Genomic DNA, 16,875 nt, shown 5'->3' with positions numbered 1-16,875 from the left:
GTTACACTTTATGGTCTGTAAGTCGATTTGTTGTTGTATGTGAGCTGTGGTAAAAACGAAAAATGTTCCCAGTCTCCCATATACTTGTTAACAGTGTTGGGGAAAGTTACTTTTAAAAGTAATGCATTACAATATTGCTTTACTCCATAAAAAAGTAACGAATTACGTTACTTAGTTACTTTTTATGGAAAGTAATGCGTTACGTTACTTTTAAAATCTGGACAGGGCTTGCTTGTTTGTTTTTAAAATAAAAAAGTTCTATTTTTGGCAAATATAAAAGCCTTTTCACACCAAAAGTGAAATGAATAAGCCTCAGGCTGAAGGGAAAGTACATTTACGTCCGTACAGTAGAATGCAGAAGAAGACATTTCAACACACTTCAGCAATAAAAAAAGACATTTGTGCTTATTAGTACGGTTGAACTGGATCATCGAAGGTCAGAAGCAAAGACACTGGTCAATAGAATGGGATTAAATACATAAAGCATATTTGTGTTGTTTAACATTTAATTATTGCAGGTTTGCGTCATATTCTGAGTTGCATTCTTTTGATTCATTTTGAGGAATACTGAATCTGTGTTTTTTTGTGTGTGAGTGAGATGAATTAATGCATATTCATATTTATTTCGAACTACAGTTACATCTTCTGATTTCTCTCAACATGGGGACAGCAGAGCTGTCATTCAATAAAGTGAAGAAAAAAAAGTAACTTGCGTTACTTATTTGAAAAAGTAACTCAGATATTCTCTTGTAAATTCAAAAGTAATGCGTTACTTTACTAGTTACTTGAAAAAAGTAATCTGATTACGTAACTCGCGTTACTTGTAATATATTACCCCCAACACGGCTTGTTAAATCCCAAAGTTTTTATCGGGGACACAGAACTGATTGTTCATTGATCACTTTGCTGAAAAACAAAACAATACTAAATACAAAACAAAACAAACCATCAACTTTTAACCATTAAAACCATTAAAAAAAATTATAGTGTGTTTTGGGACATATTCCATTAGGATTTATTGGTTTTAACAAGTCACCAATAGAGGGTGATGGTGACCAATTACCAGTAGAGACCGGGTCCATTACAGTTTCCATTAAAACCAATACAATTGCCATTATAACCAGTAAAACCATTACAAATTTTGTGATGGTGTCTATTGTTTTTTTCAGCAGGGCAACATTTGGTATTTAATTACTTAGCCTACACTCTAAAAAATGCTGGGTTGTTTCAACCCAATGTTGGGTCAAATATGGACTAACCCAACCGTTGGGTTACATTTTGGTTACATTTTTAAATTGTTGGGTTAGTCCATATTTGACCCAACATTGGGTTGAAACAACCCAGCATTTTTTAGAGTGTACTGTCCCTTGACATTTAACTTTATGAATATTTCTTAATATTTCTTAATATTTCTACATTTAACTTTATGAATATTTCTTAATATTTCTAACATTATAAATTCTCCCTGAATTCTAGAGCAGAAAAGACTGGTTTATCGCACCAGGGCAATCATTTTACTTTTAACCCTAATAATAGTGTAGGGGAAGTGAAACTGCAATGTTCAGGCGATACAGTACAAGACGTAGGCTATGCATTTTTAAGTTTACTGGTTCAAACCTTGCCTTCACTGAAGGGGTGTAAATGTTCCTTGAAGGGATGGTTCACCCAAAAATGAAAATTCTGCCATTACTCACCCTCATATCATTCCAAACCTTTAAGACCTTCCTTCATCTTCAGAACACAAATTAAGATATTTCTGATGTAATCCGAGAGCTTTCTGACCCTCCATAGACAGCAATGTAACTGAAATGTTATTAGACCCAGAAACGTAGTAAGAACATCGTTAAAATAGTCCATGCGACATCAGTGTTTCAACCATAATTTTACGAAGCTACAAGAATACTTTTTGAAAACAAAAATAACGACCTTTCAAATTATTGTCAAATTATTATTCAAAAAACATTTAAAACCACAATCAGGGTTTCAGACTATCAAAAGCTGTTTAATCAAGCTTTTTTTTTTTAAAGATATCATATAATCAAATTTGGAGTTTTGTTGGAGTTGGCTTTAGGTGACATCATCCTGCACTCACAGGCGTGTCCAAATTTTTGACCAATCAGATGGTCTCTAGAGTGAGTATGTCTCTCTTTGACTCTGTCTTTGATATGTTCATCCCTTGATTTAATATAAGACACAACAACACAGAAATGTAATTTCATTGCATTGAGCTGGTAGCTTTTGTTGATTTTTGGCTGTCATTGTTTTTTAAGGTTCTTTGAGACTATTATGTGCTGCATTCTATTAACTCAAACTCAACTGAATGCAGTTGAGGTGAAACGTCAGAGGAACTTCAGGTCAATAGTAACTTTTCTGAGCTACAAAGAGCCAGCTCATAAGAGTCATTGTTCGTGAATCGGACTGCACTGTGCTTTGTACAATATGTTTGTTTTTACGTGCAGTCTGAGAGGACAGCTGAATGACCATTATTTCGTAAGAAGACTTCAATGTGAACTGTCTGCAACTCACATTGAAAGCTAAGGTATTTATTTTTAATTTTTGACAGTTTTTTTTCCTAAAGGGGTTATATGATGTTGCTAAAAAGAACATTATTTTGTGTATTTGGTGTAATGAAATGTGTTTATGCGGTTTAAGGTAAAAAATTATTTTCCACATACTGTACATTATTGTTTCTCCTCTATGCTCCTCTATCGCATCATATGACCCTTTAAAGAAAACATACATGTGCGGTACCACTTGGAACAACCATGCAACGTGAACCATTCATTTATTCATAAACTCATTAATTCATAATTCATTAATTCATACATGGTATTATAAAAAAAAACCTTTTTTTTTTGAAGAACATTTTAAAAATCTAAAGAACCTTTTTTTGGAATGGAAAGATTCCATTGAAGTTAAAGGCTCTTAATAGAGCCATTACTGCCAATAAAGACACTTTATTTTTAAGGGTGTAAATCAACGAAACAGTACTGTATTTACATCCATACTAATTTTACTAGCTATATTGTGCACAGTATTCTCGTTTTCTTTACACATGTAATGCCTATGACCTACTGCACATTGAATGAAGGGTCATTTATGAACGATAAATCTGTTCAATCTGTTGCGTGACAAATGAACTAAACTCTCAGACTTGAAGACACAGGTGAAATGATAAACAGCTGTAGCAAAATCATGTCCTTAATGCAGCATTTTGTCCATGCAAATTTTTTAGTTTTAGTATGAATATGGAATACAGATATGAAAAAAGTGCCCATACTGAAAGAATCACCTTAATACTAATTTGCATGTTGTGTAACGTCTTATAACTCAACATTAGCCTATAACTGGATTTGCATTAGTAAATAATTCTACTAATTTATATATGTGACCCTGGAGCACAAAACCAGTCTTAAGTCGCTGGGGTATATTTGTAGCAATAGCCAAAAATACATTGTATGGGTCAAGATAATCCATTATTATATTAAATAAAGATTATGTTCCATGAAGATATTTTGTACATTTCCTACCGCAAATATATCAAAACTTAATTTTTGATTAGTAATATGCATTGCTAAGAACTTAATTTGGACAACTTTAAAGGCGATTTTCAGGCAAATATTGCCCTATCTTAACAAGCCATACATCAATGGAAAGCTCATTTATTCAGCTTTCAGATGATGTATAAATCTCAATTTCGAAAAATTGACCCTTATGACTGGTTTTGTGGTCCAGGGTCACATACTGTATGTGTGACATGCACTACTTAAATGCCACAGTTTGGGTAATTTTTCCCGTTATGGCTTGATATGCATTGAGATTTGTGGGTTTAAATAACCGGGGTGTTGCACAGATCCGTCTGACAGCAACTGGCTGTAATATAGGGACTGGACTGAAGAATCATGCAGTCTGCCATGCTAATGCACCTCCGAAAGTAAGAATCTAGAGGAATGGATAAGAAAATAGAAGAAAAAGAGGTTCTTTGTTCATCCTGATGTGTTTTTCCTCTGTAAAAGTCTGTCTATACATTATTATTTTTTTATTATTTATTATTATTATTATTATTTTGTTGTGCAAAATCCAGTAATAATACTAGAAAACTCACAGGGAGAGATAGTGAATCTGGCAGCTACACAGGTGTCTTTTTTATAGCCACACGTCTCCTGAGTGGTCACACAACTTCCTCCAGGGGTGCGGGGGACACAGTTGTGACATTTCAGGGCAGATCCTACAACACAGTTAATCTGATTTAGAAAAAAATGCTTTTTATGACATTTTAAATGCACAATCAGACTCTTTAGATAAGATACCATTAACCTACCATTTGCCAATACCAGGGCGAGAACAAGAACCAGCAACAGAACCTTCATCATTCTGTTGAATAAAGTGGAAAACTAATCAATTAACTAGGCTATGAGGTGAAACAATATGTTGTGTCACAAATATAATACACAAATGCGACAATATGTATTGTACTGTGTAGTTAAACCAAAATTAAAGCTTAGACAGATTTAATTTAGCATCAGATATGGTGCATCAAATATTGTAAGCCCAGAAGGCTTGAGATTCCATGTTTCTTAATTATTATCATTAAATAAAAAAATTAAATACATTATTTAATAAAATAGAATATTTAAAACATGTTAAATGTAGTTGGGGATAGAGTGCAAGAATATTAGTCTAACATAATTCTGTAGTTTTTGTTTCAAATTCCAGTGCTTAGACTACACATATGAATTTCAAAACATGTCTGTTTTTAAAACAGTCTCATATTGAAAAAAAACAACGTATGTTTATTGTTCATTAAATGTATTATTATATATTAAATAAAAATATATATTTTGTATCTGTGACTTTTACACTGTGACATTTTGATAATTTAGTTTAGTTATTAAAGAAAGTACTGATATAGCACATCAGTATTGTTGATTTTAAAGGATGATTCTCATAACTGCACTGCAATTATATATATTTTTCCTACATTATAACACTGAGAATGTGAAGAGAAACGCTGTTAATTTGTACCTGAGTGTCTGAAAACATTTGATTTGCTTACAATTCTCCTATAAGTGCTAAATTAATCTTATAATAACATTAATGCAGTCCAATCTAACAAACAAAAGTTGCACAATGTGTGTAAACGTACCTTGACTGTGAAGCGGAGCCGAGCTGAAGTGATTTCATGCACCTGTATGTCTGTCTCTTTTATACTGTGATGCTGCCTGTAAACTTACAGGAATCTTTGTCAGGAATTTGGAAATGCCATGTTGAATTTAGGCCAAATAACCCTGAACCACAACACAAGTGTTTGTTCACTGTGTGCTCTTGGCTATAGCTTCAGATGATAAGTGCCCCTTTTTATTGGTTTACTGGTCCATGTGGTTGTGTAACAATTTTTGTTTTGTTCTGCTCTGGTCTTTTCCTGTTTAGCCACAAAGATACATTGTTTCCCGTTATCTTATTAAATGTGCTTGCGCAAACCTGACCGGAATAAAGGTGCATTTGACACAATGTTACCATCTAGATATTTTACATATTTTGTAGGATAATTTTGTTGTGCATGAGCAGATATTCACTCTTATATGGTCTAAAGCAAATATGCCCAAACCAGGGCATTTGCATTGAAATGTAATGAATATATAAATGTACATTGTAATGTAATATAGTTGGATATAATGCAATATTTACTTTAGCTCATGGCCACCAGTCAAGTCTAATTTTTGGCCCTTTGTAGTAAAACGTTTGGGCTTCTCTGCTCTGTCTCTATTAAATGTCCAGAACAGATTTTTGCACATGACACACAATACACAGACTGCAAAAATGGACAAATTGTTTGCCACTCACTTAAAGGAAACATATTATGCCCTTTTTTACAATATGTAATATAAGTCTCTGGTGTCCCCAGAATGTGTCTGTGAAGTTTCAGCTCAAAAAACTCCACAGATCAATTATTATATCATTTTGAAAATGCCTATTTTGAGTGGAAGCAGAAACACGCTGTTTTTCGTGCCTGTCTCTTTAAATGCAAATGAGCTGCTGCTCCCCGCCCCCTTTTCCAGAATAGAGCTGGGCCATTAGAGCTTGGACCTGCTAAAAACATCTGTTTTGGTTCTGATTATCATGTTTATCGCGCTGAAATCACGCGTTTTAAACCATATGAGTTTAAACTTCTGATATACGGTTTTCTGAGTGCACACGGACAGAAAGCGGCTGTCACAGCATGTGAGTACTAAACTAAGTTCTCATTCACACACAAGTTTACGTTAAAAACACACATGAGTTACAAAAAACAGTCGGTTATGTCTGTGAAGGTAAACAGCTGGGAAATAAATTGCATGTTTATTTTAGATCTGTGTGGCAGCAAGTCACCTTTATTTATATAGTGCTTTTAACAATACAGATTGTGTCAAAGCAACTGAACAGCATTAATTAGGAAAATAGTGTGTCAATAATGCAAAATGACAATCGTAAACACTCATTTTTCAGTTAAAGACAGTTCATCATTGGATTCAGTGATGTCAACATCCAGCTCAGTTCAGTTTAAATAGTATCTTTGCAATCATTTGCAGTCAAGTCAACGATAATCGCTGGAAATGAAGTGTCCCCAACTAAGCAAGCCAGAGGCGACAGCGGCAAGGAACCAAAGCTCCATCGGTGACAGAATGGAGAAAAAACCTTGGGAGAAACCAGGCTCAGTCGGGGGCCAATTTCTCCTCTGACCAGACAAAACCAGCAGTTCAATTCCAGGCTGCAGCAATGTCACATTGTGCAGAGGACTCATCTGGTTCCTGTGGTCTTGTCCCGGTGGCCGTCTGAGACAAGGTCTTTACAGGGGATCTGTATCTGGGGCTCATCTAGTTGTCCTGGTCTCCGCTGTCTTTCAGGGCTGTGGAGGTCCTTTCTAGGTGCTGATCCACCATCTGGTCTGAATACGTACTGGATCCGGGTGACTGCAGTGACCATCTGATCTGGATACAGACTGGATCTGGTGGCTACGGTGACCTCGGAATAAGAGAGAAACAGACTAATATTAGCGTAGATGCCATTCTTCTAGTGATGTAGCAAGTACATCGGATTTTATGAGAAGTGTTATAATGCAGCCTAAAAATCCTTTAACGGATTTGAATATTAGAAGAGTATTAGTGTGTTGTGTAAGCCAGGTTAAAGAGATGGTCTTTAATCTAGATTTAAACTGCAGGAGTGTGTCTGCCTCCCAAACAATGTTAGGTAGGTTATTCCAGAGTATGGGCGCTAAATGGTCAAGTCAAGTATATTTGTACAACGCTTTTCACCATACAAATCATTGCAAAGCAACTTTACAGCCAATTAAGTTTCTACAATATTTAGTGGTAGTTTATCAGTGGTGACTGTCAGTTAATGTACATATTGCAGAAATGTACGGAAAATCAATTTAAGACGTAATAAAACAGACGATGAACACTATTAACAGCAATTATTATATGATGCAATCAAACTTATAGCAAAATGTGGTAGTTCTGTAAGTTGTTTCAGGGTTGGCATCATCTGAGTTCCTCTGAGGGGTTGGCATCATCTCTTCTCATGTGTACAATATACAGTAAATAAATCAATAAATCCACTGCTCTCTTGTCTCCTCTGAGGCTGGGACTCTAAATAGTGTTCTGTGCTCGTCTCTGTAGCCAAAGACAGAACAGTTAGCATGTTTTGCTCAAACTTTCACCATGGCATTAGAGCTGGTACACTGTTGTCGCATGCGAAAACATATTAATGGCGCCGTGGGTGTAAACTTACAGATTAGGGGCGGTAATATTCTAATGAGATCCCTTTGCCACGTCACAAAGAGAGCGAAATCAGACGCGCTGGTTTTCTCAGACGCTTGCAGAAAAAGGCTTAGCAAAGCAAAGTTACTGGGTTAATCTTTTTCACGTTTCCTTGGTTGCTAGATGCACTGGTGACCTCATTATAGCACTTAAAACCAGGAAAAGTCAGATTTTCATGATATGTCACCTTTAAATATGCAACATAATGACATTATGCAACAATAATGTAGCATGCCTCTCTGTCTGTGTGAAATGTCTGTTTTTGCATAATATATACAGTTTCACCTGTTGTACTTTAATCTACTTTTTAAAAATAGTTGTCAGTGTACAGTAATGGTTATAATAAGCTGTTTGTACAGTGAACAGCATTTGAGTAGATTTGAGGTGAGAGCGACACCAGGTGGTCTGGACGGGAATCTGCAGAGTTTCTCTACTGTTAAGTAAATGTTTGTGATAACAAACAGTTCAGACATTTTTAATTTTTATAAAGTGTAAAAAAAAAAAACATTTGAAATGAATCACCAACATCAACTCATTTTGTAATCCATGACATTTATTGCTATTACAAAATCTGTAAATAAGATAGTGACGCCTCTTTAAACATCTGTATTAGCAGTTTTATGTTCTGAATTGACAAACTCGACTGTTGCTCTGCTGAATAAAAGTTTGTTACGTCATACTGTTTTCAACCTTGGTTTTGAAACACTTCAAGAAGTCACATTGCCCAATGTACCATGGAAATTATGTCACTTTTTTTGGTTTACTTGCGCAGTGTGAAATAAGGTGGATAATGGCGTTTTAAAGCATACCAAATATGCTTTCCATCTAAAACAAGTCAGTTTTGCCTAGTCTATAAGTTATCACTCCCGCAAAATCACATCTGCTGACCTGAAACAGAGCAATCCCTTACCAAGTCGATCAACACCCCAAAGCTTGACAGTCATTATTCATTGGTCGACATTACATCAACTTTACACAGTTTTGATGCTGTTTTATGTCTGATGATCGTGTTAGATTACATGTGGATTCATCTGTTGTTTCGGTTTCTTCTTCACTTGTGTTTTTGGAAATTCTCTACAGAAAATGTGTATTAGCGCCCCCTACAGTATAACAATGAAAACACAGATTCTAGGAACACAAGTATAGCTCAAATATATTTAAACTTTTTCTAAGTAGGCTATAAGTCAAGTATACTTAAATGTAATTTTAAGTATATTTCTGAGAAGTACATAAAGCCCATTTCTGAGAAGTACATAAAAAGTAGACAAAGTATACTTTCCTATTTTTTAGTTTAAAAGTATACTAATAGCACACTTGAATAAACTTCTTTTTCATAAGGGATAACAAGGTGGTCTTCCTAGACCGAGGTGTTGCACAGATCCGTCTGACAGCACTTGGCTTTAATATTGGGACTGGACTGAAGAATCATGCAGTCTGCCATGCTAATGCACCTCCGGAAGTAAGAATCTAGAGGAATGGGAAAGTGAATGAGGGTCACCGTTCATGTGTTTATGTGACAGTCTTTCTAAAGCTCCTGTATTTTAGTGCATCTATTGCACACATGATGGAAACGCACAGGGAGGGATGGTGAATCTGGCAGACACACAGGTGTCTTTTTTATAGCCACACGTCTCTTGAGTGGCCACACAACTTCCTCCAGGGGTCCCGGGGACACAGTTGTAACATTCCAGGGTAGATCCTACAACAAGTTATTAGGCTGATTAAACAACATCTGATTAAGAACTATTGATTTCATGACACTTTAAGTGACTCAGATCAAACTCTTTAGATAAGAATTCTGATCTAAAACAGTACAGAAACAGCAGTTTTGGGTTTTAAACATATTTGTCAACACCAGAGCGAGAAAAATAAAATAGAAAGCTAATCAGTTGACTAATCTGACTACAATATATCATGTCACAATATATTACACAATTTCAAAAATACAACAATACGTTCAGTTTCTAAATTTATCAACTGTTCGATTAAAATTAAAATACTTTGTTTAATCAAATAAAACATTTTAAGCATTTTAGAACAGTTCTAGATGATATTAAAAAATTTATATTTTATTATTACATATTTAAAATAATTTGTTATTATTATTATGAATATTCGTTTTTTTGTATCGTTGTGGCTTTTTATATTGTGATAATTTTGATGATACTCTATTCATAAAGTAGCACATAATATTTGATATTATAATATTAAATAATATATTGTAAATATTATAATAAATATAATATTTTAGAATTTATTTAGCTGATTTTAAAGGATGATTCTCATAACTGTATTGCATTTTGTTTCGTTTGTTTTCATTTATGCATTATAATACTGACAATGTAAGAAGAAATATGGTTAATTTTTCATTATAGTATGTCACAATGCAAAATGCACAATTATTTAGATTTTGCAGCTTAACAGTTTTCTCAGAATTATTGTTAAATTATCTTTCCATGCCTTATTATTCTAGACAAACCAGAGAACAATAGTAGTTTAGATCCAATAAATGTTTGTGCTTTCAGAGAGAAAATGCTGTTACATCAATGTCTGAAAATCTTACAACTTTCTTACAATTATCCCATTAAAACTGCTAAATTAATCTAAACTGAATTTAACTTAATGCAGTCTAATCTAACAAATAGTTGCATAATGCTGTGCTAACGTACCTTGACTTGAAGCGGAGCCAGAGCTGAGAAGAAGTTCATATGCACCTGTGTCTGTCTCTTATATACTGTGATGCTGACTGTAAACTTCCAGGAATCAAACAAAGATGGAGTGTTTTTCTCTTGTCTTATTTAATGTGCTTATGCAAGGTTTACTGAAATAGAAGTATAACTTAGTAAGGGTCTCTGTAGGGACACATCCATACCAGTATCTAGCGACTACTGAATTGTCACCAGCAACAATTTTAATCAAACAATTATTATATATTTATATGTAACCACTGTTGTTATTTTGGAAATATCTGAAATGGGTCATACGTGGCAATACTTGAGAAGTTAATACACGAGAAAACTGCTTTTTTGATGTATGGACAAAGTAAAAACATGAGATAAATGTTTACATATTTACATAAACCTAATGTATGCCCTTGGGTACATTTGATAAAATGTTAATGTTTTGTAGGATGATGTGTTGTGCAAGAGCAGATGTTCGTTCTTACACGGTCTAAAGCACTCGGTCTCAGAAATTTGCACATTGCACATTTTGTACAGCAAAAATAGACAAAATTGTTTGCCACTTGCTTAAACGTGCAACATAAGGACATTATGCAACAATAATATAGTATTCTACTCTTAGAAATGTTTGTTTACATTGTATAATGTGTACAGTTTTACCAACTCTACTTTTCATGATCCATCTTTTTTTTTTACAAATAGTTTTCAGTATACAGTAAAGGTCACAGTATGCAGTGAACAGTTCAGTTGATTGAGTAGATTTGAGATGAGAGCGACACCAGGGGGTTTGAATGGGGAGCTGCAGGCTGTACTGGACAGTTTTTGTTTTGTTTTGTTTACACAATGACTAGGAAACATTCCTCAATAGGTCACTTTTTCAAAACTCCTCACTCAGTGATCATAACAGCAGTCTGTATGTGGGTTAAACTGTGGATAATTTTCCATTGCTTTGACACAAAATGCATTCAATTTTAAATGAAGGGTCATCCCATCCCATCATATTTTACAAGCCCCATAAGGTTCATTTTCAGAGATATTGGGATATCAGTGTGGCTTTAAGAGTAAACTGTTAAACTGTACACATTTGTAGTGGTCAAAACCCAAATGTGGGCCACTTTGCATACAAATGATACTTTTTCTTTAAAAGAGGAATGTCTGAAGAACAAACAATGTTGAAACTTGAAATGTATCTTGTTTCCCTCTATAAAAACAATTGCACCTAACTTTTCTGTCTGAGTACCAAAAATGTTATTTTTCCTGTGTGCTTGTAACACAAGTAGTATTAAAGATTCTGGTTCTTAAGAAACTTTTTAAGGCCATATATGGTTCAAACCTAAATGCGGATCTCAGTGTGGCACCATGCAAATAGTTGAGTTCATTTTCAATGGTCGAAAAAAATGAACGTAGGACACTTTGCATACAAGCTGATGCGTATTTAACAAGGAATATCTGAAGAACAAATAATGTTGAAACTACACTGTAAAAATGACCGTGAATTTAACGGTAAAATACTGTAAAAATGCTACAGTAAAAGCCTGTTAAATGGTTAACGGTAAATTCCCCTACTATACAGTATATGGTGAAAAACTGTATTGGACATTATATGTAATTTTACGGTAGCATACCGTTTTTGGAAGTGAAAAAGACCGTATAATTTACAGTGAATAACCATAAATTGACATTCCCAGAATTCCCTGCGCTACATTTCATATTTGATGTTTTTTTGTTGAAATAACTGTTTCTTCTTAGTTTTTTCTTATCAGTTTTGTATATTAGGGTTGTGTGTTACACCTAATGTTGTTAAATTAATGTTTATTGCATTATTTCAGTTTCATGTGTGTTACCGTGATGGTGTTTAGTGTTTGTGTGAATGACACTGTGCACCTTCTAAACATGTTATTATTTAAAAGCTGCTTGTGATGGGCTTTGGTTCATCATGTGACTTTCTCATCACCACCTGCATTTGGTGGTTCTCAGTATATTACAAAGCTACAAAACAGATTTCAGTACTTCAACAGGTTGGTATATTAACATTATATCAGTTAATAAAATTATGGTATTTAACTGTAAATTTAAGTTAAAACCGTAAAACTTAAAACGTTGCTACCGTATATTTTATGGTAAAATTCCGGCAATCACAGATGCCGTTTCTTTACCGTAATTTTGACGGAATATTTTTTACGGTGTAGAAATGTACCTGAATTTATTCACAAAAGCAATAATATCAGTCTGTAGATTGTTATTAACAAGGAAACGGCCATTTAGCTGGTGCAGTCTTTTTTAGTTAAATTGTAAATTCTTCACGTATTCCACAATTATTCATCTGTGGCAAATGCTGAAATAAATCGCAAACATGAGTAACTCATATCGCAATATGATATTTATTGTTGGGCAAAATCTTTAAAGCTGCAGTCCGTAACTTTTTGTGTTCAAAATGTACAAAATTTATATAAAATATAAAAAAGGTACGGACTGCAGCTTTAAGTAATAGAGATGGTGAAACCTCTTTAAACATCTGTATTATGGTCAACATGGCAGTTTCATGTTCTAAGTCGACAGAAGTCAGTCTAAATGATGACCATGTTGTTGCAGAGATCAGACTGGCAGCATTTAACTTTCACGGCAGTGTTACTCGAGAGAATAAGACACTCCGTCATACTGCTGCATCTCCGAAAGCCCATGACTAGAAGAAACAGAGAAATCAAAGCATATTTGATGTTTATGCACATCATGATTTTATCTAATCACATGCATTTATCTGCTTATAATGCAAAGAATCACATTACAGCTTCAGTTTGGTTGCATCCCTGTCAGTGTTATTTTAGTATCACTGAGATACTATTATAGTTTTTATTAATAGTTTGAATTAGTTTTTATTTGTATATTTTAATTTTTGTGGTACATTGGAAATTAAATGTGAAAAGTTGAAGTTGATAGTATTTTAGAACATTTTATAATAATAATATAATGCATTTATATCTGTCTACAGTGTGAAGCTGACTGGAAGGTTAAACTCACAGGGAGGGAAGTTGAATCTGGCTGCTATACAGGCATCTTTTCCAAAGTCACAGGTCTCTTGAGTTTGTGTGCAGCGCGTTCCTCCCTGAGGAACACAGTGGTTGCATTTCAGTGCAGATCCTGCAACACAAAGTGCATGCGTTATCACCAAATCAGCACTGAACTTTTATTATAGAGGCTTGAGCATGAGTTTATTAATAGTTTGCACAATCAGAGTCATACATACTGTATATTAAATAAAAGAAAAAAAAATGTTGCCAAGAAAACATTTCTCAATTTTCATTTACTAAACTAAAACTGAAATAAAAATGTATAAAAACTAAATAGACATATTTAATAATAATAATAATAATAATAATAATAAACTAATACAAAAAAAAACACATTTACTAAAACTTTAAATAAAATGAAAATGTAAAAATATATAATTATATTAAAATAACTATAATAGTCTCTCAATTGAATTATGTGCATGTTTAACCTTTTAATTAGCATCTTTTAACTCACCGTAGTTCAACACCAGAACAAGAACAAGGGCCACCACCAGCAAAGTCTTCATTATTCTGTCGATTAGAGCTGAAAATATTAATAATAATAAAAAAATCACCAATAAGAGTGCGAAAAGACCAAAAAAATGAATGCAATTCAGAAACAAACTAATCTATCAACATCTGTGCATGTTGTTTTAATAACTTACCTCCCAACTGATGTAGTATTGGGTGTATTGTAAGCACTTTCATAATAAGCACTTGTGTGTGTCTCTTATATACTTGTCTTGTACTCAGGAGTGAATAATTTCCGAGAAAACAGGAATTCCCACAGTGTTTGAAACCGGATCATTGTGTTAAAATGAGGCCACAGACACTCAATAACATTTGCCAACTGTGTTTGGTCATGGTTTACTCAGGCAATCGCTTCAGATCATCAGTACTGATCGTGCCATGTGCTTGTGCAAGATCCTGTTCTGTCCTGTTCTACTACAATAAACCACTTATTTTTAATATGGTGTGAGAAAATATTAAAGAAATAATTATCTGTGTTTGGGTATCAAACTAAACTATTATGGTTGTGTTTTCCTCTTTCTCAACAATGCGTTTACATGCATACTCACCCTATTAAAATGGGTCGTAACACTTATATTCTTTAATATTTCTAATTTGGAACTTTATATAGTATATATATATATATATATATATATATATATATATATATATACTGTATATAAATCTTTTTTACCTGTGTCTATCAGACTTTGTAATTCCTCAGTATAATAACGTATTTTATTGTGCAATATTATATTTTTACTTGTATATTTATTTAAATCTTAGTAGTTTTATTTTATTTCTTGTATATAGATTTCTATTTGTATTTTTATCTTGGTGTTTTGGAGCTGCGATAATGAACCTAATATCTCTCCGGGGATTAATAAACTATTTCTGATCCTGATATATATATACTCTATATACTGTATATATATATATAAGTAAAACCTAAAAAACGTCAAATTGTTTCAACTTTTTTATATATATTAATAAAAGCTATATGGATATTTAAAAAAACACAGTAACTAATAAATATGACAGAAACAATAAAATGACTAAAACTTTAAGATTAAAATTAAAAATTGAAAATATAAAACGAATCCAAAATATTGAGAATTGAGAATTCTGAGAAGATGATGGACAGTTTACCGTCACTGTTGGTGGGAGCTGCTGTTGGTTAACAAATGACAAATGACAAATGTTTTCTTTGATATGAGGATTGGCAGGAAAGTTCAATATTGTGTAAAACAAAGCTGAGGAACACAAGAGCCCGAGGGGACAGGTGATAAAGAGAGATATTATTATATGTCTTTTGGTGACGAACAGCAGAGGATATAGTTTATTGGATATTAAGCACTTTTGCTGGTTGTTTGGAGTCTGAATCTGTTCAACAAGTGTTTACTGCATTTGAAATGTTTCAGTGAGTGTGAGTTGATTTCGAGTCCAAGGTTCATGTGTGCACAAGGCTTTAATGTCTGTTTAATTTAACTCTGCTCATGGCTTATTTAACTGGCCAATAAGATTGAATGAAAGATGACAGTCTTTTGATCTAGCAGTGATTAATTATGTAATGTAAAAACATGTGAAGCAACGCTCATCAGATCTATATGGCAGACAAACAGCAGTTGTGGTTCACCATATTTTATTTGCTGGTTATTAAGATTTTTCTATAAACAGTGTCAATTGAATTTTCTTAGTATTCTTGTCTTGTTTACATTTCAAACTTCTAAAAATGCATAACTCAAGATACATTTACTTGAAAAGGAAAATGAAACATTAAGTCTTTTTTTCTGAGAGTAAAAAAAATCGACATTTTATGCTTTTTCTTGTTTTAAGCATAAACTTTTAGTATCTTAAGTTGTTACTTCTCGAGTAAATGTATATTGATTTAAGAATTTTTAGATCGGAGAAGACAGTAGAAGAAAATAGTTTTTGCAGTGTGATCACATATCACATTCATGAGTCAGAACAGCAGCAAACATCTGATTTTGACATCATGGAAAATGATAACTTTTACAACACCTCACCTTTGAAATCTGTGTTTCAAAAATATTTACATTTGACAGCAGTTGTATGTATATTATTTATTATTTCACATAATGTTTATTAACTTTTTTATATAAAATATTATTTTATATAAATTCATACCATATTATTATATTTATGTTGCTATTTTATTTATTTGAGATACATTGCACAGTACTCTTCAGTTTATGTTGTTTCATTGTTTTACTTTTTTTTATAATCTAAAACTTTGTAACCCCACTGTATTTTCTTCTTATTATGCAAATGATATGCACTAATAAAATTGCGATATATTTCAGCTTGTGATGTAGATAGACTTCTATTGCATTTTATTGGTAATTTTGTATATATTTTTTTAAATTACTGTAAAGTGAGAATGTATTTGTATGATATTTGTATGTAAGCAAGTAAATCACATAATCAACAAAAATGCTAGCATGCTTAGTTTATTTTAATATTAATGACCACCTTGACAAAAGACTGTTTTTGTAACATTGCACATAACAAGAAGAATTTAATGTGTAAATATTGTCATAAATTCCACTAAAAAACACGCATAAACATGCGTAACCTGGTTCATGTGTACACTGTAAAAAATGATTGTGATTTTAACAGTAAAAGACTGTAAAAATGCTACAGTAAAAACCTGTTAACTGGTTAACAGTAAGTTTCCATACTATATACGGTGAATACATATAATTACATTTGATGTAATTTTACAGTAAAATACTGTTAAAAATACGGTTTTTGGAAGTGAAAAAGAAAAATTAATTGTATAATTTACAGTGAAAAAATGTAAATTGACACTCC

At 33.1% G+C, this 16,875-nt stretch overlaps 4 protein-coding genes across 4 annotated transcripts in view; all 4 read right to left on the bottom strand.

Moving 5' to 3' along the window:
* Positions 1–3,691: 3,691 nt before the first annotated feature.
* On the bottom strand, positions 3,692–5,199 carry LOC107600263 (CD59B glycoprotein-like). The gene is made up of 4 exons (XM_016292107.1): positions 5,147–5,199; positions 4,322–4,374; positions 4,106–4,228; positions 3,692–3,942 (listed from the first exon to the last, which is right to left on the bottom strand). Exons 1-4 carry the CDS (start codon positions 5,182–5,184, stop codon positions 3,830–3,832), a joined length of 327 nt encoding a protein of 108 aa, XP_016147593.1. The 5' UTR covers positions 5,185–5,199; the 3' UTR covers positions 3,692–3,829.
* Positions 5,200–9,122: 3,923 nt separating this feature from the next.
* Positions 9,123–10,669, bottom strand: LOC107600243 (CD59 glycoprotein-like). Its single transcript, XM_016292088.1, has 4 exons — positions 10,639–10,669; positions 10,469–10,519; positions 9,376–9,498; positions 9,123–9,266 (listed from the first exon to the last, which is right to left on the bottom strand). Exons 1-4 carry the CDS (start codon positions 10,667–10,669, stop codon positions 9,157–9,159), a joined length of 315 nt encoding a protein of 104 aa, XP_016147574.1. The 3' UTR covers positions 9,123–9,156.
* Positions 10,670–12,644: 1,975 nt separating this feature from the next.
* Positions 12,645–14,303, bottom strand: LOC107600195 (cytotoxin 6-like). Its single transcript, XM_016292027.1, has 4 exons — positions 14,196–14,303; positions 14,006–14,074; positions 13,499–13,618; positions 12,645–13,163 (listed from the first exon to the last, which is right to left on the bottom strand). The coding sequence occupies exons 1-4, from the start codon at positions 14,236–14,238 to the stop codon at positions 13,048–13,050; spliced, it is 348 nt and encodes a 115-aa protein (XP_016147513.1). The 5' UTR covers positions 14,239–14,303; the 3' UTR covers positions 12,645–13,047.
* A 2,244-nt stretch (positions 14,304–16,547) lies between these two features.
* The window catches only part of LOC107600196 (CD59 glycoprotein-like), a 3,221-nt gene continuing 2,893 nt past the window's right edge, over positions 16,548–16,875 (bottom strand). Inside the window, exon 5 of the transcript XR_001610738.1 lies at positions 16,548–16,651. The gene's annotated coding sequence lies outside the window, so the exon portion shown is untranslated. The remainder of the gene's footprint in view (positions 16,652–16,875) is intronic.

The sequence above is a fragment of the Sinocyclocheilus grahami genome, unplaced genomic scaffold (genome assembly GCF_001515645.1).
Source record: "Sinocyclocheilus grahami isolate Dianchi unplaced genomic scaffold, SAMN03320097.WGS_v1.1 scaffold280.1, whole genome shotgun sequence".
In the NCBI taxonomy this organism is placed as follows: domain Eukaryota; kingdom Metazoa; phylum Chordata; class Actinopteri; order Cypriniformes; family Cyprinidae; genus Sinocyclocheilus; species Sinocyclocheilus grahami.
Note: the sequence above shows the minus strand (reverse complement) of the source record. Positions and strands in the feature narration are given on the sequence as shown.

Coding starts and splice junctions, on each gene's coding strand:
- LOC107600243 (XM_016292088.1), bottom strand. CDS start 10,669: ATGGATGTGTCCCTACAGAGACCCTTACTAA. Junction 9,499..10,468: donor TGGCTCCGCTTCAAGTCAAG/GTACGTTAGCAC, acceptor AACTTGTTGTAG/GATCTACCCTGGAATGTTAC. Junction 9,267..9,375: donor CAGATTCACCATCCCTCCCT/GTGCGTTTCCAT, acceptor CCATTCCTCTAG/ATTCTTACTTCCGGAGGTGC.
- LOC107600263 (XM_016292107.1), bottom strand. CDS start 5,184: ATGAAATCACTTCAGCTCGGCTCCGCTTCACAGTCAAG. Junction 4,375..5,146: donor GGCTCCGCTTCACAGTCAAG/GTACGTTTACAC, acceptor TTTATTCAACAG/AATGATGAAGGTTCTGTTGC. Junction 4,229..4,321: donor CGCCCTGGTATTGGCAAATG/GTAGGTTAATGG, acceptor ACTGTGTTGTAG/GATCTGCCCTGAAATGTCAC.
- LOC107600195 (XM_016292027.1), bottom strand. CDS start 14,238: ATGAAAGTGCTTACAATACACCCAATACTACATCAGTTGGGAG. Junction 14,075..14,195: donor AATACTACATCAGTTGGGAG/GTAAGTTATTAA, acceptor TAATATTTTCAG/CTCTAATCGACAGAATAATG. Junction 13,164..13,498: donor CAGATTCAACTTCCCTCCCT/GTGAGTTTAACC, acceptor TGTTTCTTCTAG/TCATGGGCTTTCGGAGATGC.